General features: G+C 48.0%; 1 protein-coding gene and 1 long non-coding RNA gene across 2 annotated transcripts in view; one reads left to right on the top strand and one right to left on the bottom strand.

Moving 5' to 3' along the window:
• Nucleotides 1-25,101, bottom strand: part of LOC137534223 (uncharacterized) — a 220,933-nt gene that overhangs the window by 117,819 nt on the left and 78,013 nt on the right. The window lies entirely within an intron of this gene.
• LOC137534220 (glycine N-acyltransferase-like) overlaps nucleotides 1-25,101 on the top strand; it is a 95,926-nt gene that overhangs the window by 70,194 nt on the left and 631 nt on the right. The window contains exon 7 of the mRNA XM_068255627.1: nucleotides 24,475-24,555. Coding sequence (XP_068111728.1) covers nucleotides 24,475-24,555 — 81 coding nt within the window. The remainder of the gene's footprint in view (nucleotides 1-24,474; nucleotides 24,556-25,101) is intronic.

Here is a 25,101-nt window from a genome sequence, read left to right as displayed (position 1 = left end):
TACCACCTGGCCAACAGCAAAGTACCACCGGTGGCAAGCGTACCTCAGGTGCAAAGCTCTGATCTAGACAGATTAGCCTGTCTTATTAGGTAGAGTGACCATATTTTTGTGGGTCCAACCTGGGACGGGGAGGGGGGCGTGGGGGGGCGGCGAAAAATGGGCGTGGCCATGACATTGTATGGGCGGAGCTAACGTAATGATGTAACAGCGAGGCATAAGAAAGCAGTGTTTACGCCATGATGTGGACAAACGAGACTTTGCATCATGGGTGTGCAGAAACTGTGTGATGCTAATAGTATACCGTAACCACAAAGCAGCAAACATAGCCATCTATGACCATTAAATAATAAATGTAGTAACAGTTACCCCGGACACCAGAAAATAAACGCAATAGGCAACATGTCAGCACAAAATAACCGCAATGCGGGCAACATGTCAGTACAAAATAAACGCACTGCGGGCAATATGTCAGTACAAAATAAACGCAATGCGGGCAAACATTTCACCAGAAAAGAAACGCACTGCGGGCAAACATTTCGCTAGAAAAGAAACGCAATGCGGGCAAACATTTCGCTAGAAAAGAAACAATGCGGGCAAACATTTCACCAGAAAAGAAACGCAATGCGGGCAAACATTTCGCTAGAAAAGAAACGCACTGCGGGCAAACATTTCGCTAGAAAAGAAACAATGCGGGCAAACATTTCACCAGAAAAGAAACGCAATGCGGGCAAACATTTCGCTAGAAAAGAAACAATGCGGGCAAACATTTCACCAGAAAAGAAACGCAATGCGGGCAAACATTTCGCTAGAAAAGAAACGCATTGCGGGCAAACATTTCGCTAGAAAAGAAACAATGCGGGCAAACATTTCGCTAGAAAAGAAACGCACTGCGGGCAAACATTTCACCAGAAAAGAAACAATGCGGGCAAACATTTCGCTAGAAAAGAAACAATGCGGGCAAACATTTCGCTAGAAAAGAAACGCAATGCGGGCAAACATTTCGCTAGAAAAGAAACAATGCGGGCAAACATTTCACCTGGAAAAGAAACCTAATGTGGGCAAACATTTCACCTGGAAAAGAAAGCATTTACTCACCTGGCAGAAGTGTCCGGCCTCTGGCGCGCTGCTCCGTCCCGGGACCGTCTTGTTCCTCCTGCTCTTCTCTCCCGCGCTGACAGGGCTACGGCAAGATGGCGCCCGAAGCCCTGTACTGGAGACACAAATAGGTCTCCAGTACAGGGCTTCGGCAGCCATCTTGCCGTAGCCCTGCTCGCCTGCCGGTGTCGGAAACAGACACCGGAAGAGGAGGCTGGAGCGGGGCTGCAGGCAATGAACTGGCACGGCGTCTATTGACGCCGCTGCCAGTTCATTGAGGAGAGAGTGGCCAGAGTCCCGAGGCCGGGACGTCCCGCTGCTGAAAGCGGGACGTTTCCCGGGACCTCATTAAGCCTGGGACAGCGGACCCCGAATCTGGGACGTGTCCCGGGCAATCCGGGACGTCTGGTCACTCTATATTAGGCCTTATCAGCAAGTAAACAGCAAGTGTAAATTAGGGCTGTCAGGTGTGCCACTCTATGCCATAGTTTGGGCTAATATGTAAACACAGGAGGTTAACCCTTTTGTGCTCCTAGGACACCAGAAAGTAAACACTGCAGGTTTTTTGTAAGATTTCTGTAAGTTGAAACAAAGAAATGTTTTTCTTTAAAGTTATTATGCTGTTGCTTATCTCCTTAGAGCAGAGAGGAAGCTCTGAGTTCAGGTCAGCTTCAAAAGCTGACAGAACCAACAGGTTTTGGACTAGTCCTCACGATGGAGTTAGATGGACAGTTGGAAAATGACAGTTGGAAAATGGCAGTTGGAAAATGACAGTTGGAAAATGGCAGTTAAAAATGACAGTTGGAAAATAGCATTTTGAAAAAGGCAGTTAAAAATTACAGTTAAAAAATGGCAGTTGAAAAATGGCAGGTGAAAAATATCAATTGAAAAATGACAGTTGGAAATTTGCAGTTGGAAAATGACAGTTGGAAAATGGCAGTTGGAAAATGGCAGTTGAAAAATGGCAGTTGTAAAATGGCAGTTGGAAAATGACAGTTGGAAAATGGCAGTTGGAAAATGTCAGTTGGAAAATGGCAGTTGAAAATGACAGTTGTAAAATGTCAGTTGTAAAATGACAGTTGAAAAATGGCAGTTGTAAAATGACAGTTGTAAAATGGCAGTTGTAAAATTACAGTTGAAAATGTCAGTTGAAAAATGACAGTTGGAAAATGGCAGTTGGAAAATGACAGTTGAAAAATGACAGTTCGAAAATGGCAGTTGGAAAATGGCAGTTGAAAAATGGCAGTTGTAAAATGACAGTTGTAAAATGGCAGTTGGAAAATGACAGTTGGAAAATGGCAGTTGGAAAATGGCAGTTGAAAATGGCAGTTGTAAAATGACAGTTGAAAAATGGCAGTTGTAAAATGACAGTTGTAAAATGGCAGTTGGAAAATGACAGTTGAAAAATGACAGTTGGAAAATAGCAGTTAGAAAATGGCAGTTGGAAAATGGCAGTTGAAAATGGCAGTTGGAAAAATGACAGTTGGAAAATGGCAGTTGGAAAATGACAGTTGGAAAATGGCAGTTGAAAATGGCAGTTGGAAAATGACAGTTGGAAAAATGACAGTTGGAAAATGGCAGTTGGAAAATGACAGTTAGAAAAATGACAGTTGGAAAATGGCAGTTGGAAAATGACAGTTGGAAAATGACAGTTGGAAAATGGCAGTTGGAAAATGGCAGTTGGAAAATGGCAGTTGTAAAATGGCAGTTGAAAATGACAGTTGAAAAATGGCAGTTGTAAAATGACAGTTGTAAAATGGCAGTTGTAAAATGACAGTTGAAAATGACAGTTGGAAAATGGCAGTTGGAAAATGACAGTTGAAAAATGACAGTTGGAAAATAGCAGTTGGAAAATGGCAGTTGGAAAATGACAGTTGGAAAATGGCAGTTGGAAAATGACAGTTGAAAAATGACAGTTGGAAAATGGCAGTTGGAAAATGACAGTTGGAAAATGGCAGTTGGAAAATGACAGTTGAAAATGACAGTTGGAAAATGGCAGTTGAAAAATGACAGTTGGAAAATGGCAGTTGGAAAATGACAGTTGAAAAATGCCAGTTGGAAAATGACAGTTGGAAAATGGCAGTCAGTTGTAAAATGACAGTTGAAAATGACAGTTGAAAAATGACAGTTGGAAAATGGCAGTTGGTAAATGACAGTTGGGAAATGGCAGTTGGAAAATGGCAGTTGGAAAATGACAGTTGGAAAATGGCAGTTGAAAATGACAGTTGGAAAATGGCAGTTGAAAAATGACAGTTGGAAAATAGCAGTTGGAAAATGACAGTTGGAAAAAATTACAGTTAAAAATGGCAGTTAGAAAATAGCAGTTGAAAAAATGACAGTTGGAAAATGGCAGTTGGAAAAGTGGCAGTTGGGAATGGCAGTTGAAAATGGCAGTTAGAAAATTACAGTTGGAAAACGGCAGTTCGAAAATGACGGTTAGAAAATGGGAGTTTACATGAATCCAGGTTACATTTTTTGGATCCAACTGTAATCTGTTATGATTATGGCCACTCACTTGGGGCCCCTTTATTTATTCTGCACAGGGGCCCACTGTTGGATTTGTCCGCCACTGTTGGAATTCTATCCTGGTAAAAAAATGTTCTAAAAACGCATCAGATAGATCATCAGATGCATTTCTTATCCATCTGCTGCCAATCTGACGAGTGTATGGGCACCTTTAGGTAACTAGAGGTGCCCCTGGCTGAAGGGAGATCTCGTCAGTTGAATGCAGAGAGCAGGTTGAGTAATCTCTTATTTACTATCTCATCAGGACTAGGGAAGGAGGAAGGGAGGGAAGGAGGCACTCAGGGAGGGGAGGGGAGTGGGGCCGCCTCTCCATCATCAGGCGCCTGTAGGCACTACTAAAGAACCACTATTCTGAAAAATCATAAAATTGAAAACACGATACTTATAAGAAGTACGTGTGTGTGTGTGTGTGTGTGTGTGTGTGTGTGTGTGTGTGTGTGTGTGTGTGTGTGTGTGTGTGTGTGTGTGTGTGTGTGTGCAGGGCTGCCATCAGAAATTTTGGGGCCCCTCACACATTATCAGGCATGGGCCCCCCCTCCCTGGCCCCACCCACTGGTTGCTGTACCCGCCCACTAGCCACCCCACCCCTGTGTCTGTGCGCGAAGTGCGCAGCAGCAAAAAATGTGCATGGCTCTGACACTAAAGAAAGCAGCATGCACAGCATGATGCGGCAAAAGTGGGCGTGGTCATAACATGTTGTGGGTGGAGCCAAATACTAGCAAAATACAGGTAGTCCCCGGTTAACAAATGAGAAAGGGACTTGTGGGTACGTTCTTATCCTTTATCCATTCTCTTTTGTCCCCTCTTTTCTTCCTGTGCCTCTTTTGTCCCCCTCTGTCTCACCTCAGTTTGTGCCTCTTTTGTGTCCCTCTGTGTGACCTCATGTTCCCGTCTCATCTCTTTTCTCCCTGTGCCTCTTCTGTCCGCCTCTGTTCCCCCTGTGCCTCTTTTATCCCCCTGTGTTATCTCTTGTCCCCTTCTGTCTCAGCTCATCTACCTGCCCTAGCCAGGTATAGGTGCCCCTGTAGTGCTGGAACGCGGTATGCTGGTTAGTGAGCAACAGGACCGCAGCCAGCACATGCGGCCTTTCCAGTGCTATGGGGGGGCCCAGGGCCCCCAGAAGCCCTGGGCCCCTCACTGCAGTGTCAGTTGTCCCCCCCTGATGGCTGCCGTGCGTGTGTGTGTGTGTGTGTGTGTGTGTGTAAGGAGGGGGGTCTTCATTACAATTTAGGGGAATGCTAAAGAAAGAACCCTATAGTCTTGACTGTATTAACTTTCAGGTGCAAAGAAAGGGTTAAGCCTCAGTCTTTTTTTCTGTACAGAACACTCAGTCCGTCAGGACAAACCCTATAGGTACATCAACAGAGTTGGTTACTCATAGATAAAAACTTTATAGTTGTTTGGTGGAGTTACCCGGTTAGGTAACACCTAGTTCAAGGCGCAATGCATCAGTATGTATACAATAGTCTAGGTAGGTGGAGGTCTTTGCTTATCCCCCAGCACTGCAAACATCACAGTGTGGTGTAGCTATTCCACTTACAATGACACCTTGAAATCAAATAGGCGACAGTTGTGCCAGTTTGTACTTGGTCTAGGCCTTATTGTGCGGATGACCCATACAAAGAGTGCTGTTTACAAAGTGCAAGCACTGACTTGGGCTATTGGCTGGGGGAAACTTTGTTGGTGGGGGGTGCACTTTATTCTCATTGTAAATATGTATAGCAACTTTGATAAAGCCGTCTGGGTGAAACATGTCAGTTTATATGTTACAAGCACTTTGTAAATAGCACTCTTGCACTGTTCATTACCTCAGCTTTTATAGGTGGCAGTAGGTGCTCTAACTGTTGTTTGTATGGGTCATCCGCACAATAAGGCCTAGACCAAGTACAAACTGGCACAACTGTCGCCTATTTGATTTCAAGGTGTCATTGTAAGTGGAATAGCTACACCTTACTGTGATGCTTGCAGTGCTGGGGGATAAGCAAAGACCTCCAACTACCTAGACTATTGTATATATACTGATGCATTGCGCCTTGAACTAGTGTTTCCTAACCGGGTAACTCCACCAAACAACTATATCGTTTTTATCTATGAGTAACCAACTCTGTTGATGTACCTATAGGCTGGTTTCACACCAGGACGTTGCGTTTTAGGGGACGTTATGGTCGCATAACGTGCCCCTAACACAATGCCTGGTGCTCTCTTCTGTGGACGTCAGAGTGAGCCGCGTTCTGCAGCTCACTCTGGCGTCCGTGATGCCGTGATGCGCACTCTTGGACGCATGCGGCATCACTTGGTCCCGCCGGCCAATCGCCGCACAGAGCGGCCGTTCCAAGAAGTAAACACTGCACGTCACTGAGTGCAGTGAATATTAATTAGCCATGTGCCTGGCCGCTCTCCGCTCCTCCCCAATGTTACTGAGCATGTGCAAGCAGTCTAACGCGGCTCTGCCGCTTACAAAGTACTGCATGCAGTACGTTGACTTATGGCGCAGCGTTACTATGTAACGCAACGTGGGCACTGTGAACAGCCCATTGATTTTTCATTGCTGTGCGGTGGGCTGCGTTACAGGCTGCACTAACGTGCGCCTGTAACGTCCCACTGTGAAACCAGCCATAGGGTTTGTCCTGACGGACTGAGTGTTCTCTATTTTTCCCTGGTATACTGTCTCGGAAAGTGTATGTGTTTTTTTTCTGTACAGGCAGAGCCTTGGCACTTTCATTCACAGATACTGATGAGGCTAATTACAACCTGATGTAGCTAAACAAACACACACAGCTCCGTGCAGTGGACTTCTATAGAATTTATATGTGGAATAAAAACTTTTTATTGTGTGCTGTGCAAGAGTTCAGGTGCACTTTAAGGTGGCCTTACACACATAGGGCTTGATTTACAAAACGGTGCTAACTTTAGCACTGGCCCTTAGCACGTCTAAACTCAGTTGAAATGTGAGAAGTAGTGATCGTGCGCAAAGTACCGCGCGCAAAGTTTTGCGCGCGCACAGCGCAGGGCGCGAAGTGCCCACTAAAGCCTATAGGACTATGCGCACGCAAAACTTTGCGCGCGGTACTTAGCGCACAATCTGATTGAGAAAACTGGTGCTAACCTACTTAGCACCCTGGTTAGTGCACCTCAGGGGCGTCGCTAGCCCTATTTTGGGGGGGCCCCCAATCTGTCCTGGGGTGCCACGGATCTTTGCCCGCCGCTCACCCCCTCTGTCAGCGCAGCCGCCGCCGCACTCAGTCAGACCTCAGCATCAGGCGGCGAGCCGGCGACCAATCGTGCGGGCGCTAGGACCCAGCGCCCGCACTGATATGCGGAAGTGACATCACTTCCGCATATCGAGCGGGTGCGTCCAGCGCCCGCTGGTACTGGTCGGGTCGCCGCTGATCCTGAGGTCTGTTGCAAGGTAAGGGGGGGGGGGGAGCGGCGGCTAGAGGGGGGGCCTCCCTGTCACTCACTCACTTCCTAAAGGGGCTCCCTGTCACTCACTCACTCCCTAGGGGGGCTCCCTGTCACTCACTCACTTCCTAAAGGGGCTCCCTGTCATTCACTCACTTCCTAAAGGGGCTCCCTGTCACTCACTCACTTCCTAAAGGGGCTCCCTGTCACTCACTCACTTCCTAAAGGGGCTCCCTGTCACTCACTCACTGCCTAAAGGAGCTCCCTGGCACTCACTCACTGCCTAATGGGGCTCCCTGTCACTCACTCACTGCCTGAAGGGGCTCCCTGGCACTCACTCACTGCCTGAAGGGGCTCCCTGGCACTCACTCACTGCCTGAAGGGGCTCCCTGGCACTCACTCACTGCCTGAAAGGGCTCCCTGGCACTCACTCACTGCCTGAAGGGGCTCCCTGGCACTCACTCACTGCCTGAAGGGGCTCCCTGGCACTCACTCACTGCCTGAAGGGGCTCCCTGGCACTCACTCACTGCCTGAAGGGGCTCCCTGGCACTCACTCACTACCTAAAGAGCCTCCCTGGCACTCACTCACTGCCTGAAGGGGCTCCCTGGCACGCACTCACTACCTAAAGAGCCTCCCTGGCACTCACTCACTGCCTGAAGGGGCTCCCTGGCACTCACTCACTGCCTGAAGGGGCTCCCTGGCACTCACTCACTGCCTGAAGGGGCTCCCTGGCACTTACTCACTGCCTGAAGGGGCTCCCTGGCACTCACTCACTGCCTGAAGGGGCTCCCTGGCACTCACTCACTGCCTAAAGGGGCTCCCTGGCACTCACTATCGGGGTCCCTGTCACTCACTACCTAACTGGAGGCGCCTGTCACTCACTAGCTAACCTGGGGGTTCCTGTCACTCACTACCTAACTTGGGGGGCTACCATATTAAGGGGGCATTTTGCCTATTTATGTGAAATGCTGTCTATTTATGTGCCTCATGACTGCTGAATTTGTCTTGTTGGGAGCCTTATGATTTGTTGGGGGCCTCAAGATTGCTGAATTTGTCTTGTTGGGGGCCTCATGATTTGTTGGGGGCCTCATGATTGCTGAATTTGTCTTGTTGGGGGCCTCATGATTTGTTGGAGGCCTCATGATTGCTGAATTTGTCTTGTTGGGGGCCTCATGATTGCTGAATTTGTCTTGTTGGGGGTCACATGATTGCTAAGTGCGAGACTATGGGAAAAGCTGAATCCTTATCATATGAGACAATAGCATTAAACCTACTTTTTTAGCTTTTTAAAACAGAAAATAAAACTGGGAGGTTCTAAAAAATTGAATACATTTTTCAGGAGTAGGATGGATGAAATTGTTTATCTTCACAGTTTATTTTCAACTTGGATTTTCCATAATGTTCATGTATGAGTTAAAACGTTTGTACAGTATTTAGTTTAAATTGCTGTTGCCACTTTGCGATAGATAAGTGACTTTTGGGTTGCAGTTTGGGCACTCGGCCTCCAAAAGGTTCGCCACCACTGTCATAATCTAATGTCCCACCATTGCTAGGTTCATGTAAATCTGTCTCTACCCGTTACCACACCTATATTCTGGTCCAGGGCCCACCCATTTTTCGGTGTGGCGCGATAAGCACGCCGCACAACGTGATCCTCATATTTTTGGCACGCTAGCTGCAGTGTGCTGAATTCTGCTGCCTACAGTATGTACAGTATACGCTGTATTCTAGTGCCTGCACTGATTTACCTCCAGTGTGTACAGTGTAAGGTGTTACTCTGTGCCTTTACTGATTGTAAACCAGCTATATTGTATGCTGATCCCTGCTACTTTCAGTATGTACAGTATTAGCTGTAAAGCCTGGTACACACATACAATTTTGATTCGCCAATTTTAGCTCTGTTCATAAAATTCATTGTCTGTTGGCCCACTTACTGCACGGGGGTGGTAAAATTGGGGGTCAGTGATTGACCAATCAAAATTGTATGTGCGTATACATCTTTGATCTATGCCTATACTGATTGTAAATTATCCAAATAAAGGACAGGGGGCTCCATCCAATATTTCGATGGGCAGGCCCGTTATCTGTAGCTTACACCGCTGCTAAGTTCATGTACATTTGGCCCCACCCATGGCCACGCCCACTCACCTCATGGCCACGCCCAATTTTTGCCGCGGCGCGCCCCGCATATACCTCCCTGCCTGGTGCCCACAGGTGCCCCCGATCTCCAAGGACCCTAGAAACGCCCCTGGTGCGCCTTAAGACTTTAGCCGTGCTAAGTAGGTTAGCACCTCTTAGTAAATCAAGCCCATAGATTGCCAGCCAATGTGGCAAACAGATCAATCTGTCTCTGATCTGAAACTGAATCAAATTACAATTCATGTGTGCTATACTGTAGATTTCTGATAGATTCAATCAGAGTGATCAATTCTGCCAGGAAAAAATGATGTTTGTATGGCCTGCTTTTAGGGTTGCCAGGTGTCCGGTTTTACACCGGACAGTCCGGTTTTTGTGCGCTGTGTCCGGTGCAAAAAGGCATGCTAAACCGGACAATTAAGTTGTCCGGTTTAGAGCCCCCCCCCCCGCAGCGCAGGAGGAGAACAGCGCAGCAGAGAGAGAGCTGGGAGCAGCGGTGGAGAAGGGGGGCAATCTCCCCCCCCCCCCTTCCCTCACCTTAGGGTGCTCTCTCTCCCCCGCTGTCTCCTCCAGGATGATGTGCAGGCTGGCGAGTGGCTGCAGGCGGAACTTACCTCTGTGTCGCTCCAGCGCCGGAAGTTCGGGTCCCGCAGCCGCTGAGATTCGACTCAAAAAAGATCCGGATCAAAGATCCGAATCATTCATGAGCCGGACAACACTAATCAGTCTGAATAGTGTTGTCCGGCTCATGAATGATTCGAATCTTTGATCCGGATCTTTTTTGAGTCGAATCTCAGCGGCTGCAGGACCCGAACTTCCGGCGCCTGCGACACAGAGGTAAGTTCCGCCCGCAGCCACCCGCCAGCCTGCACATCATATTGGAGGAGACAGCGGGGGAGAGAGAGCACCCTAAGGTGAGGGAAGGGGGGGGAGATTGCCCCCCTTCTCCACCGCTGCTCCCAGCTCTCTCTCTGCTGCACTGTTCTCCTCCTGCGGGGGGGGGGGGGGGCACCTGGCTACCTAACCTATTCTGGGCACATATAGCCCCTGGCTACCTATTCCGGGCACATATACCCCCTGGCTACCTATTCTGGGCACATATAGCCCCTGGCTACCTATTCTGGGCACATATACCCCCTGGCTACCTATTCCGGGCACATATAGCCCCTGGCTACCTATTCCGGGCACATATAGCCCCTGGCTACCTGTTCTGGGCACATATAGCCCCTGGCTACCTATTCTGGGCACATATAGCCACTGGCTACCTATTCTGGGCACATATAGCCCCTGGCTACCTATTCTGGGCACATATAGCTCCTGGCTACCTATTCTGGGCACATATACCCCCTGGCTACCTATTCTGGGCACATATACCCCCTGGCTACATATACTGGGCACATATATCCCTGGCTACATATACTGGGAACACTGGCTGTTTGTCATTATGTGCATTTAGTGGTGAAAAGCTGTCTCTTTTGTGCATTTACTGGTGAAAAGCTGTCTCTTATTATGTGCATTTACTGGTGAAAAGCTGTGTCTTATTATGTGCATTTACTGGTGAAAAGCTGTCTCTTGTGCATTTACTGGGGAAAAGCTGTCTCTTATTATGTGCATTTACTGGCGAAAAGGTGTCTCTTATAATGTGCATTTACTGGTGAAAAGCTGTCTCTTATGTGCAGTTACTGGTGAAAAACTGTCTCTTATGTGCACTGGACCAGTACTACTGGTGAGGACAGTTAGTGACATGGCTATGTACTCTGTAATGTGCTGCAGAAGATGTCAGTGCGATATAAATACTATACATTTTTTTTTAAAAAAAGCCCATTGCTTAGCCCCACTCTACATAAAAGTGCGCTTCTGACTCCGCCCCTAACTCCACCCCTAACTCCACCCCCTGTCCGGTTTTCTCCATCAGCCGACCTGGCAACCCTACCTGCTTTACATTAAGCATTATTAGTCTGACAGATCAGACAGGTTTTGGACAACTTCCTCTCCTCATACAGAATTCTCAGTTTCCTTTCTTCTTTATAGAAAGATGCCTGCTGGTCTCACTATTCGCTGCACGCTTTTCTGACAGTTAGACTATTTAAAAAAAACAAAACCTGTACATGCACGTACAGAACTCTTCTTCAAGTTCCCATAGTGCAGCAGTAAAGAACAGCTGCATAACAACAACAGATGCTATAATTGTTGATGTTAGATTTCCTTAAAGATTCCTTCTGCATTTGTCTTTCTGTGTACAAGCCACTCTGAATGTTTCCTTTTCTATCCCACTCCAGTGATCTGCAGTTTTCCTGTCTCAGCCCAGATGAAGCACACCTAGTTCATGCCCACTGGCACTTTGGTGGTAGCAGCCTTGGTGAATGTTATGTGAGATGATTCATCCAGAACTTCCCCACTGTGTGCATGAGGAACTGAGGTGTGGGAATGCCTGTGGCCTGGACAGCGAGTGATCAGTCATCAGAAATACGCATGGCCTAAAAAGGACCGCATTTCTGGGAAAGCCACAACGGCCATGGCCTTGGGCGATAAAAATCAGCAGGGCACAGAACTTGGAGAGATAAGAGGTCACATGTCAAAGTAAATCATCTCTCTGCTTTGCTCTGTTCTGCCTGAATTCCAGAGATCTCTGCATCTCTCTCACTTCCTGGTGTATTTGATGACAGTCATCATCTGCTGTCCCCTTATTATTATTATTATTTATTGTATTATTATAAAGCGCCAACATATTACGCAGCGCTGGACATTAATTTAGGTTACAGACAATATATAGGAGTGACATACAGCAATATGACAATACAGGAATACAAGAAAACCAGATCACACAGCACAGTATGAGTACAAGGTAATGCTTAGTCAGTCACTGGATGGGAGCATGGAGATTAGGCAAGTTAGGTTCACTCAAATGCATAGCATGGGTTTACAGTAATGAAGGTGCATAATCAGGTAGGACACAAAAGGAGGAGGACCCTGCCCAAAGGTTTACAATCTAGAGGGAGAGGTAGGGACACGAGATGTAGGGGACCAGAGTTCAGCTGTGGGTTTAGAGCAATTGTGAGGGGTGGTAGGCCAGAGTGAAAAGGTGAGTTTTGAGGGCCTTCTTGAAGGTGTTGAAGGGGGCTGTCCTAATGGGTGGAGGTAGGGAGTTCCATAGTGTTGGAGCGGCTCTTGAGAAGACCTGGAGGCATGCATAGGACTGGGTGATGCGGGGGACGGTCAGGCGAAGTTCATTGGAGGAGCGGAGTGATGTGTATCCCTGAGTAAGATCAGAAATGTAGGTTGGACAGGTTTTGTGGACAGATTTGTAGGTCAGACACAATATCTTGAATCTGATTCTGGACTGGATAGGATGCCAGTGGAGGGATTCACGGAGGGGAGCCGCCCTGGTGGAGTGATGGGAGGAGTGGATAATTCTGGCTGCCGCATTCATGATGGACTGCAGTGGGGCTATTCAGGTCATAGGGAGACCAGACAGAAGGGCATTGCAGTAGTCGAGGCGGGAAATTATGAGGGCATGGATGAGGAGTTTGGTGGTGGCAGAGGTCAGGACAGGGCGAATCTTACAGATGTTACGAAGGTGGAAGTTGAAGGACTTTGTAAGGTTTTGGATGTGGGGAGTGAAGGAGAGTGCGGAGTCCAGGGTGACACCCAGACAGCGGGCTTGAGAGTAAGGGCGAATGGTAGTGTGGTTAACAGTAACCTGCACATCTGGGAGTTCCAGGGATGACCGGGGTGGGAAGATCATAAATTCCGTTTTGTCTAGATTTAGTTTCAGGAACCTAGCGGACATCCAGGAGGAGATGGCAGATAGGCAGGAGGAGACCTTGTCCATGGTAGTGGTGGATATGTCAGGGGTGTGGAGGTAGATTTGGGTGTCATCTGCATACAGATGATAGTTAAAACCCATGGAGGAGATAACCATGCCAATGGAGGATGTGTATAAGGAGAACAGTAGGGGGCCAAGGACCGAGCCTTGGGGGACTCCCACTGAGAGGTGGTTGGGGGTGGACGAGGACTCATTGAAGGAGGTCGTGAAGGATGAAAGCCAGGTCAGGGCGAGATCGTGAATGCCCATGGACTGGAGGGACTGGAGGAGTAGGGGATGATCTACTGTATCAAAAGCTGCTGAAAGGTCAAGAAGTAGGAGAATGGAGTATTTACCTTCAGCTTTAGCAAAGTCAAGGTCATTGACCACTTTGGTGAGAGCCGTTTCGGTTGAGTGGGCAGGCCGAACTAAAGATTGCAGTGGGCCTAGTAGTGAGTTGGCATTGAGGTACTGGGTCAGGCGTTTGTGAACCAGACGCTCAAGGAGTTTTGAGGCAAAGGGGAGGAGGGAGATAGGGCGGTAGTTGGAGGGTAGCGAGGGGTCGAGGGAGGGTTTCTTGAGCAGGGGCAGTACTGTGGCTTATGATCCAGTCCTCAGTATGATCAGTGGGAACATACAAGCTGCTGTGAGAAGAAAAATATATGGGCTCAAGTAGCAGAGCTCTTGAATTCAGTGAATTTCTTCATGTTCACATTCATGAACAGGAATTATCAGCTGTACTAGGTTTCCTCTCTCCCCCTCATCACTGTCAGATAGTTTATTACTGGTTTGTTTGTTTTCCTAGGGAAAGACAGCAGCATTCTCAGTGCTACACTCACTCTTTCTTGACTCATTTAGTAGCAGTAGACCATTGTACTGTCTTAGCCATCAGTGAAAGCACTGCAGGATTTTTTGAAACAGGACTGATTACATTTATTTATATTTGCAAAACAAGCTATGTATCCAGTGGCGTACCTAGGGCATTTGACACCCGGTGCTAGGTATTGAAAGACACCCCCCCCCACGGTATACCACGCGCGCCGCGGCTAAAAAATGGGCGTGGCTATGACCGGATGGGGCGGAGCTAATTTAAAAGTGCACCCAAGTTTTAGTCAACCTTTCTCCAGAAAATTCACATCATTGCGCAGCTTTTCTCCAGAAAATACACAAAATGTCAGAAGCTTTCAACATAAAATACACGTAATGCGAGAACATTTCACCAGACATTACACGTTATGTGAGCAGATTTCACAAGAAAATACATTCAATCATGTCGGCAGATTTGACCAGAAAAAAATCATTCAATCTTGCGGTAGATTTGACCAGAACATACACAATGTCAGCACCAGATTTCACCACAAAATACACAATATCAGTAGTTAAACTGACCACAAAATACACAATGACGGTAGTTAAACTGACCACAAAATACACGACGGTAGTTAAACTGACCACAAAATACATAATGACGGTAGTTAAACTGACCACAAAATACACAATGTCGGTAGCAGATCTGACCACAAAATACACAATATCGGTAGCAGATTTGAGTGTTGGCAAGCTGATAGCCTGGTGGGTAGGTGGTGAAGGGTGAGCAGCCTGATTGCCTAGTGGGTAGGTGGGCAGCCTGCTGGGTAGCAGTGGTGGGTAGGGGGGCAGCAGTGGTGGGTAGCCTGCTGGGTAGCCTGGTGGGTAGGTGGGCAGCAGTGGTGGGTAGGTGGGTAGCATGGTGGGTAGGGGGGCAGCAGTGGTGGGTAGGTGGCCAGCCTGCTGGGTAGCCTGGTGGGTAGGTGGGCAGCCTGCTGGGTAGCAGTGGTGGGTAGGTGGGCAGCAGTGGTGGGTAGGTGGGCAGCCTGCTGGGTAGCCTGGTGGGTAGGTGGGCAGCCTGCTGGGTAGCAGTGGTGGGTAGGTGGGCAGCAGTGGTGGGTAGGTGGGCAGCAGTGGTGGGTAGCCTGGTGGGTAGGTGGGCAGCCTGCTGGGTAGCCTGGTGGGTAGGTGGGCAGCAGTGGTGGGTAGGTGGGCAGCAGTGGTGGGTAGCCTGGTGGGTAGGTGGGCAGCAGCGGTGGGTAGGTGGGCAGCAGCGGTGGGTAGGTGGGCAGCAGTGGTGGGTAGCCTGCTGGGTAGCCTGGTGGGTAGGTAGGCAGCAGTGGTGGGTAGGTGGGCAGCAGCGGTGGGTAGGTGGGCAGCAGCGGTGGGTAGGTGGGCAGCAGTGGTGGGTAGGTGGGCAGCAGTGGTGGGTAGCCTGCTGGGTAGGTGGGCAGCAGTGGTGGGTAGGTGGGCAGCAGCGGTGGGTAGGTGGGCAGCAGCGGTGGGTAGGTGGGCAGCAGCGGTGGGTAGGTGGGCAGCAGTGGTGGGTAGCCTGCTAGCAGTGGTGGGTAGGTGGGCAGCAGCGGTGGGTAGGTGGGCAGCAGCGGTGGGTAGGTGGGCAGCAGCGGTGGGTAGGTGGGCAGCAGTGGTGGGTAGCCTGCTAGCAGTGGTGGGTAGGTGGGCAGCAGCGGTGGGTAGGTGGGCAGCAGCGGTGGGCAGGTGGGCAGCAGCGGTGGGCAGGTGGGCAGCAGCGGTGGGTAGCCTGCTGGGTAGCCTGGTGGATAGGTGGGCAGCAGCGGTGGGTAGGTGGGCAGCAGTGGTGGGTAGGTGGGCAGCAGTGGTGGGTAGCCTGCTAGCAGTGGTGGGTAGGTGGGCAGCAGCGGTGGGCAGGTGGGCAGCAGCGGTGGGCAGGTGGGCAGCAGCGGTGGGTAGGTGGGCAGCAGTGGTGGGTAGGTGGGCAGCAGTGGTGGGTAGCCTGGTGGGTAGGTGGGCAGCAGTGGTGGGTAGGTGGGCAGCAGTGGTGGTAGGTGGGCAGCAGTGGTGGGTAGGTGGGCAGCAGTGGTGGGTAGGTGGGCAGTAGTGGTGGGTAGCCTGGTGGGTAGGTGGGCAGCAGTGGTGGGCAGCAGTGGTGGGTAGGTGGGCAGCAGCGGTGGGTAGGTGGGCAGCAGCGGTGGGTGGCCGGGCCGGTGCACCTGTAAAAGAAAAAAACCTTACCTGCAGATGTCTTCCGAGTCCCAGGCAGCCTCCGCAGCTCCTCTTGAATGTCCCGCGCCGTCTCCTGCTGCGTCATCAGTGCAGGGCTACGGGAAGATGGCCGCCGAAGCCCACACTGGAGACAAAAATAGACGGCAAGATGGCGTCGGCGGCCATCTTGCCGTCTATTTTTGTCTCCAGTGCGGGCTTCGGCGGCCATCTTCCCGTAGCCCTGCTCGGGTAAACTGAGGGCGGCTATCAGCCGCCCTGTCAGTGCCCGTTGCCGGCGCCCATGGAGGGGAAGCGCCGAAGGAGGGGACCCAGGTGAGGGAGATGTGGGGGGTATTTCCCCCCTCCCCGCCGACGCTGCCACCCCTCCTTCAGCGCTGCTTCCCCTCCTGTGTCATCAAGGCTTCTGGGGAGGCCTTGATGACACCCCCCCTGGAGCTGACACCCGGAGCGGAGCGCTCCTGGCCGCCCCATGGTAGGGACGCCACTGTATGTATCACCTTCTGATGCTTAATGTATATATATATATATAGCTGTGTGCTCTAACATCTTGTATACAGGATCAAAGTCTGAATACGGCTTATTAGCCAAAGGCTCACTGTTTTTCTTTTCAGTTAGCCAAAAAATAGTATCATTCTGTTTCAAAGCTTCTTATTGACTCATTTTAGGATCTGTCTTGCCCTGTGCAAGTGCTAAATGTTCTCTGTTTAAAGCATACCTGAGCTGACACTACATCTATGCCAGCGTGTGTAGTATTGGATCCTTCTACTTACCTGTTCTCTGTTTTGGATGGGCTTCTCTCCATTTCGCTGCACTGTCCCCTGTTTGTGGCTCTGACTGCAGCCAGTCCTACAGAGATGCACAGCAGCCGAGGCTGGGAGTGTTATGAGTGTCCGTAACCATTGCTGCTCATACTTGAGCGTCGTTTCTGAAATATGCATGCCCAAAATGCCGCCTGCTGTGCACATTCAGGCAGGAGTGCAAAATTACAGGGAGTGGACAGAGCATGCACCGCTCCTTTGTCAAATGGGGGCAGAGCAGCAAAACAGAGGGAAACCCATTCAAGCCAGTTATTCCTAATCAGGGTGTTAGACAGAATTGGGGGGAGGGGGGGGAGGGTGCAGTGGTTCGTGCCAGCAGGCCTAGGGAATAGGAAAGTACAAATTTGGCCCTGGGCCTACACAGACAAACTTTACAGAGGTCAGGGAATTCTTTGCCCAATGATCGTTTTTTTCTAACAGATTCTAATTATTTATTTTATATAATAGTACAAGCAACTAAATGTACAATAACAAGGATTCCCTGATGGGCTGGGAATCAGACTGTACTGCAGCCAGTGGACTCCTATGGGGTAAAGTCCCCTGACTGGACTGTAAGGAGGTCTTCCTGCGGAGCAGGCAACCTTTACAGCTAATGGACACCTAGAGAGTTGGTGTCACAAGGAGTACAGTGAGGCTGCTCACCCCAGGGATGAGTGACAGCCAGAAGGGTCATACAGGCCAGGTCGGCAACACACGAGCAGATAAAGTACAGAGACAGAAGACTGATACGGTATCCGGGTACAGGCAAGGTTGGCAACGGTTAGACAGATAGGCAAGGTACCGAATCAGTAAGCAGGAGAGTGGTCAACAAAGCCAGAGATCATAACAGGTAACAGTATAGCACAATCCTAGTCTGGAGTGTGAGGTCCTTGGTCTCAACGCCTGGGAACTAGTCTGAAGTATAACAGTAGTAACACAGCAATCTCCTAGTCTTAGGCGTGAGGTCCTTGGTCTCAACACCTGGGAACTAGTCTGAAGTATAACAGTAGTAACACAATAGAGACTAAAGCGGAATCTGGCTAAGTGTGAATTCCCAGCTCCAACTGGTTCTAACACACTGTAAGATCTGACTGAGGTCTGAGTGCTCACACGTGAGTATTCGCAACGGCAGACAACCTGTAACTGACAAGCAAGTCCTATATATACTTGCAGCGCTCCGCAGCGCCACCCCAGCCACTCAGCCAATCCAGAGTCCAGCTGGGATCAGCTGATCGGCCTGATCAGCTGATTCCCCTTCTGCTGGCATAAAGGTCCTGTCGTCTGGCGCGCGCGCGCGTAGCTCTCCATCTGTGTGCACTAGAAGGACCAGGCGAACCAGAGATATGTTGCTGCGCAGAAAAGGCTGCCGGCTTGAACGCGGAGACAGCCGCCCTGCCGCTTGCCCGCGCGGCGGTATCTCCGCTATTCATTACAGTAAGACCTGAAAACAAGAGCAGCCATGCCACATCTGTAGCATCTGGATTACGTATTGTAGGTAGATGGCAGCAGTGAAACTTTCAATCACTGTAAGTTCTGCACTTCTGCTTCTCCAGGAAATCTTGCAGTCTATCTATACATATAAAATCAGACATGTGTGTGCGGCAGCGCAGCAGTAATACTGCACAGGCGCAGTGTGCTCCCAATGACGTGGGCACTTGCACATGGAGAGGACGCATTCCCGGGTATGTACAGAAGACACCGACCCAATGGGGTTTGGCGATACTTCAGAGGCTGCCAGCAGGACCCGGGAGAAGACTGGAGCTGCGGCAAGGGACACACGTGATGTCTAGGGGCTGGAAGAAGCCCCAGGTAAGTAAAGCTAGTTTGTATCCATCGCCTTGGATATCCTTTAAGCGGGCAGTCCCGAACCATTAATGCATTTACAGCGCGTTTGTACTGTGATTTGCACACATGGGCCCTAATTATGATATAAAGTAGTACACAGATACTAAAGATATACAGTAGTGCTAATAGTTAGCCGTGCGTCTTTTAGCTAAGTTGTGACTATTCATCTCTTATTTCACTATGCACCGGTTTAAAAGCCTTGCAGGAAGCTGTTCACTGTTCACTGTCAGCACAGGCATTATAAACAACTGCTAAGAGCTGTGATAGTACAAGATGGATGGACATCCTACTGGGACACCACACTGACCTCAATGCCCAACCACAGTCTAAAAAACATAAATAAACACAGGAAGAAATAGACAGCAAGACACAGCTGGCCGGATAATGTGTTCTGCCTGAATCTAAAGTCGAAAGTTAAAGCACTCAGCTTCATCGTGCTACTGGACTTCCAAAGTGTGCCGTTATTAAAAAAGGGGTAAAATATATATCAATGTTTAAGGTTGCTGTATGGGCATATGTATTTTGGATAGTTTTGGGGGCAGGACTGCCTCTCTTTATCCTGCTTCTTCCTTTTTTACAGTCATACACACTAGCATCCCTCCAGTCTTGTGTCCTGAAATAGTCAATTTAATGGATAAGACAGCCGTAATATTTTCCCCATTCTCTCTGTTTCCTTTTCTGTTCCTAGTCTTTGCATATTTTATTTCAAAAGTTGTATTGGGAACACCCCCAATGTTAGCTTTGTACTCCTGGAAGCACTTCTCAGCTATAAAGCCCTCAATCGCAAATGAAATGTAGATGTGGTTCCCTGAAATCACATCTGCATCCAGCAGAGTTCACCCCTAGTGTTTGAGCATAGATCTCTGAGTCATGTGACCGACTTCCAAAGGGAATTTCTCTGGAATAGCTGCAACAAACATGAATATCAATGACGGTAAATTAGGACTTTATTTGCTCTGTTCTGAAGTGTTCTAAAGGAGCAAATGGTGTCATGCAGCTGGAGAAAGGACCCTCATACAGCAATTTGCATATCACAATTTTAGGATAGAATGGAAGCAATATACTGTATAATAATCATCAGTTGGAGCACAATAAAGGCAACATTGTACCATGTTTGTAAAGATACAGTTTATCATTTCTATATGTCCGCTTCAAAAAAATCCTGGGGTTTATGGTTCTCTGTAATTTATTTGGGTACACTGACCTATGTTCTACAACAACAATGAAACATTTGTAAAGCGCTTTTCTCCCATAGGACCCAAAGCTCATAATCTTGTCTTAGACCAGTACATAGTGATGTGTTACAGGGGGTAAAGTTATGTGATCATAGATGCCAGACTAAACAAGTGGCTTTTCAATTTTGATTTGAATGTCTCCAGGGTTGGAGCTGTCTTGAATGGGTGGGGCAAGGAGTCCCAAAGGGTAGGGGCAGCATGACAGAATGTTCTGGCTCCAAAGGTTTTTACATGGACTCTGGGGTGGTCAAGTTATTAGATCTTTAGAGTAAGTTCATACTATTGGCAATGCATACAACAGAACACACAGTCTGCACGTTAATACATGCATGTTCTGAACAACTGCTATGTAATCCAGAAACCCACTGTACAAAGTATGTTGAAATAACTTATTCCACTACAATGCAGAATTGTGAACATGCCCATTGTTTGGGCTGTGTATTCACATGCCATGTTGTGTTATACATGTTTAGTGGGAACACACCTTGAAATCATACAATCATGTCTTGTAGACTGTAGTTAACAGAGGAAGTTTGCTTTGTAGGTGTGAAGGTAATTAGAATCACAGCAGGCACAGCCTGGACTGTCTAGAAAGAGATGGAGGGTGTTTTGTGTCCAAACAAGACAATGTTTATTCTTCCCCATCTCTGCCTTCCCATGCAATAACTGCAGCAGGATTTCAGACAATGAGATTAAAGGTAGCCATACATCAGACGACTTGGCAGCCGATAGACCATATGATTTGATTATTATACAGAAATCAGAAACTTTATTTTCGCCAAGCATGACTGGGTCATGCCCGGAATTGGGTTTGGCACGTACAGGGGTACTGATACATGAAATAGTTACAGTTACAGGACAGGGCATGCAGTAGGAACAGAAACATTATATAGCATTTATACAGAGGGAGACAATGTGGCATAAGTACCACACAAAAACCTAGCAAAATAACAAAAAAAATACACTTAAGCTGGAGCATCGTCTATATGCAGAGTGCCTCAGTGCGGGCATGATATTTGGGGAGGAGATGGGCATTTCCATGGAGAGAGTTCCGAAGGTTGACAGCCGAGGGGAAGAAACTGTTCTTATGTCTTGAGGTCCTGGTGAAGATGGATCGGAACCGGGGCCTTCGTCTTGAGGGGAGCTGACTAAAGAAGCGGTAGCCTGGGTGAGAGGGGTCGTTGGTGATCCTTAAAGCTCTGGAGTTCAGCCTAGAGTGGTAGAGAAGGTCTAGAGTGGGAAGGGATCTCCCGATGATCTTCTCCGCTGATCTAATGACCCTCTGCAGTTTGAGCCTGTCGCTGGCGGAGGAGCTGGCGTACCACACCAGGATGGACGAGCATAGGACAGATTCGATTGTGGCGGAGTAGAAGTTTGTCAGAAGCTTTTGGGCCATACCGAACTTTTTCAGTTGGCGGAGAAAGAAAAGCCTCTGTTGGGCTTTCCTCTGTGTTGAGGCAGTGTTGGCTTTCCACCTCAGGTCATTGGAGATAATTGTGCCCAGAAGGCGGACACTGGGGACCCTTTCTACTTCCTTGCCATCAATGCAGATTAGAGGCGGGGTGGAGGCGCGCCTCCTGAAATCAACAATCATCTCCCCAGTTTTCGCTGTGTTCAGGACCAAACCGTTCTCTCTACACCAGTGGCAGATGCTATCGACCTGGTGACGGTACTCCTTCTCATCGTTTTTGGTGATGAGACCGACAATGGTCGTGTCGTCTGCAAATTTAATTACTTTTACCGAGTCTGACGTGGATTTGCAGTTGTTCGTGTACAGGGAGAATAGAAACGGCGACAGGATGCAGCCTTGCGGGGCTCCTGTGTTGGTGATCCTAGGTTGTGATTGTTGATACTGGGAATCAGATGAAAATCGGTGACGCCAAGTGTATGCCCGATCGACAACGTAACCAATTTCAGGCCAAAATTGGACGCATTAATCTGTTGGACATGCTAAAAGTTGCAGGGCCAACCTGCTTGATCGTGTGTGCGGCGGTAACGGCAAGCGATATCGGACGAGTGATGAACACAACGAGATCCCCTATGCTATCCCCACTAATGTGTAATGAGCCCCTCCCCCCCACCCCAGGTGGCCAGTGCGCTATTCATTACTTGTCTGTTACTTTTCCTCCACTGTCCTCCGAGCGCACGCCTTACTCCATACATGCGTCCCACGTGGTTGGCGGAGTAATGGGGGCGCATTTGTGGCATTACACACACGCCCATGTGTACGCCAGCAGCCTTGTAGGGCGCGTGTATGATGCAAGGAGTGCGTACAGAGCCAGTAACGGACAAGCAGAGGCCAGGTAATTTATATAGCACTGGGCACCGGGAGGTGTTCATTACACATTAGCCAGTACAGCAAGGTGGTGGACGCAGCACACAAGGCCAATTCCTGATCAATTTCAGCATGAAATTGATCAGGAATTGGCCTGCGGTGTAAGTGGTGTATGGGCAGCCAACAGATCTCTCTCTAATCAGATTCAATTAGAGAGAGATTTGTCTCTTGGTCGAATCTTCCCATCATCGCTAGATGAATGGCTACATCCCCACAGCCAGATGGATTGGGCATCTCCGCCGATGTACCAACGTTCCCCCATTCATCTGGCAAATTCACAAGCATCGTTTGCATACGCCAAAAATAATTCTCATAAACAATCGTTTACGCGATCGTGGGAACTGCCGCAGGAGGCTATGGCAATCGTAAAAATCGCTCACCCAGTGATCCGACCTGAATGTCATTCAATACCAATGATCGCCGTGGGTGGTAACACATTGTTTAACAAAGTGATGTTACAAAACATTGTGAAAACGACAGTTTGTCGCAAAAATTGTATAGTGGATACGGTCCTTTACAGCTGGAGTTTATTGAGGAGAATAAAGCTAGTTTCATACTGGGGCCCTGCGCTGCACATCCTGGAAGAACAGGATCGCAACACAATGGAGGGGAAAAGTCACATCATGCGCTACTCGTGTGACACATACAGTGGAGCATAAATTATTATCATTATAATTGATTTATAAAGCGCCAACATATTTTGTGGCACTGTACAAAGTAAGAAACAAACATGGGGTGCAAAATAATAAAGACAATGGTGTACACTAATATATGAAATACAGAGTTTGTACAAAATACAGGATACAGTGACATCATTAATATGAATAAATGCCCTGCCCTTGCGAGCTTGCAATCTAAGTGACATAAAAAGTATGCATAATCACAACTGTCAGGCAGGGAACACACTTGCTTGTTTCTGTACGCGTTTTCTGCACAGAAAAACAGAGAACTCATGTTAATCAATGGACTAGTTCACAAAAAACGGACATTCTGCATCATGATTCTGCACATTTTGTCAGTTTTTTGTATCAATTACATTAGCTGCAGTGAAAAAACGTGTGCGTTTTCTTGCATAGAAAAAATACTTTGTGTGCAGAAAACGTACGCAGAAAAAAAGCGCGCAGAAAACTGAAAGACAAGTGTTTTCCCTGCCTAAATGTGCATGTCGTCTAGTGGTGCACAGCTTACCCCTCATTGTTCCGACAGATTGTGCACAGCGCACTCCTAACATGCATGCGCTGAAAATGAGCTCAGTTCAGTGCTAGCTAAGAGCCCATTTCCACTGCAGCTCGAGAGCATCTCCAAAACCCATTTGCACACGTGACCCTGATTTTTTTTCTTGTTGCATGCCGTACGTTTCTATTCCTGCACGCAAATTGTGTGGCAGCCCATTGATTTCAATAAGCTGCGTTTCCCCATCTCAAATCGTATGCAGGGAAATGCTGCAAATTGCTCCTAGTGGAAATGAGCCCTAACACGTTTTCTCATAAGTACCTTGCCACTAGTACTGTAGCTTGAGCAGCATGGACTTTACCCATTATCGTAAATCCCGTTATCTAAAATTTACTTAACCAGAAGTCTCAAGCAACCAGAAAGAAAAGTCCTGGCCTTGCAGGATGCATAAATCTACTTTTGCACTTCTTTATACAGTAATAAACCTCTGTTACATTGATTTAAGATTGTCCTTTGTCCTAATTTGTTTTTCATTACTGTATTTGAACATTAATACAGAGTTTATGGTAAGCATACACTGTGGAGTATAGTACTGTATTAGCTAGGTCTATTTAAACATTGACTCTCAAGCAACCAGAAACTACACTTACCCGGCATCAGCCAATCGCTGTTGGTGCCGCATAATGGGTCTTTTACTGTATTACCATTGCTGCACCATAACATGTCGATGTCATAGGAGGGCTGTGAAGGCTGTTAAACTGCATACATCAAATAAGGGTGCCTGGAAAAAAGGGCATGGGGTATAGCCAAAATTTTAAGATATTGTCTATAACAAGATTTGTATTGTTTCTTCATCTAACATAAAATAATAAATATGTTAAAATAACAGTAATAAAAATGCAAAAGGATTAAGATTAGAGTTAGGCATCACCGGGGGGGGGGGGGGGGGTCTAAGGGTTGGACACCCCCAGGGGGGTCTTAGGGCATTGGTAGAGGGAGGATTCTGTGTGAGAGTAGGGTTAGGTGTAGTTGTGGTATCGGCGATATTTACCAATGTTTTACTATGCTTATTACGACTAACTATATTTTTGTTTTTATTGTTTTTATAAAGGGCAACATGTGTAGACCAGCAGTGCGCAGAAGCAAATTTTCACAGTACACTTCATTGCGAATCATATTTCGGCCACAGAAAGTGAGCGCTAGAGAACCTTATTTATAGTTTGGTTTGCTGCCAAAAATTACATTACCGTGCATCAATGAGGGTGTATACGAGGCCTCTTTTTAGCGCGCAATCATCCAGTCGCACCACATCCAAAACGCTGGTGGCTAGTGTGAAACTGGCCTCAAAGTGGTAGGTGTGTTGTGGAATCAGATGGTTTCAGCCTCGAAAAATTTCAGACCTAGATAAGACCATACCTCCCAACTTTTTGAGATGAGAAAGAGGAACACTTAAACCACGCCCCTGCCACACCCCTGATCACGGCCCCACCACACCCCTAGTCAAGCATGCCATAAAGATTTCATGAGAAAAATATGTTGTTTTATAATTCAAACCACACCGGTCCTTTTTATCCTGGTTCATTTTACTTCATATTAACATTTTAAAATTAGTAATACTGTATATCAATTTAAAGGATGGGAATAAAGTTTAGAGTCAAACACATTTTTTAGTATAGAAATATATATATTTGCATAAAATGAGGGACAAAGTCCTGAAGGAGGGACAAATGAGGAGGAA

The sequence above is a fragment of the Hyperolius riggenbachi genome, chromosome 10 (assembly GCF_040937935.1).
Source record: "Hyperolius riggenbachi isolate aHypRig1 chromosome 10, aHypRig1.pri, whole genome shotgun sequence".
Taxonomy (NCBI): domain Eukaryota; kingdom Metazoa; phylum Chordata; class Amphibia; order Anura; family Hyperoliidae; genus Hyperolius; species Hyperolius riggenbachi.
Note: the sequence above shows the minus strand (reverse complement) of the source record. Positions and strands in the feature narration are given on the sequence as shown.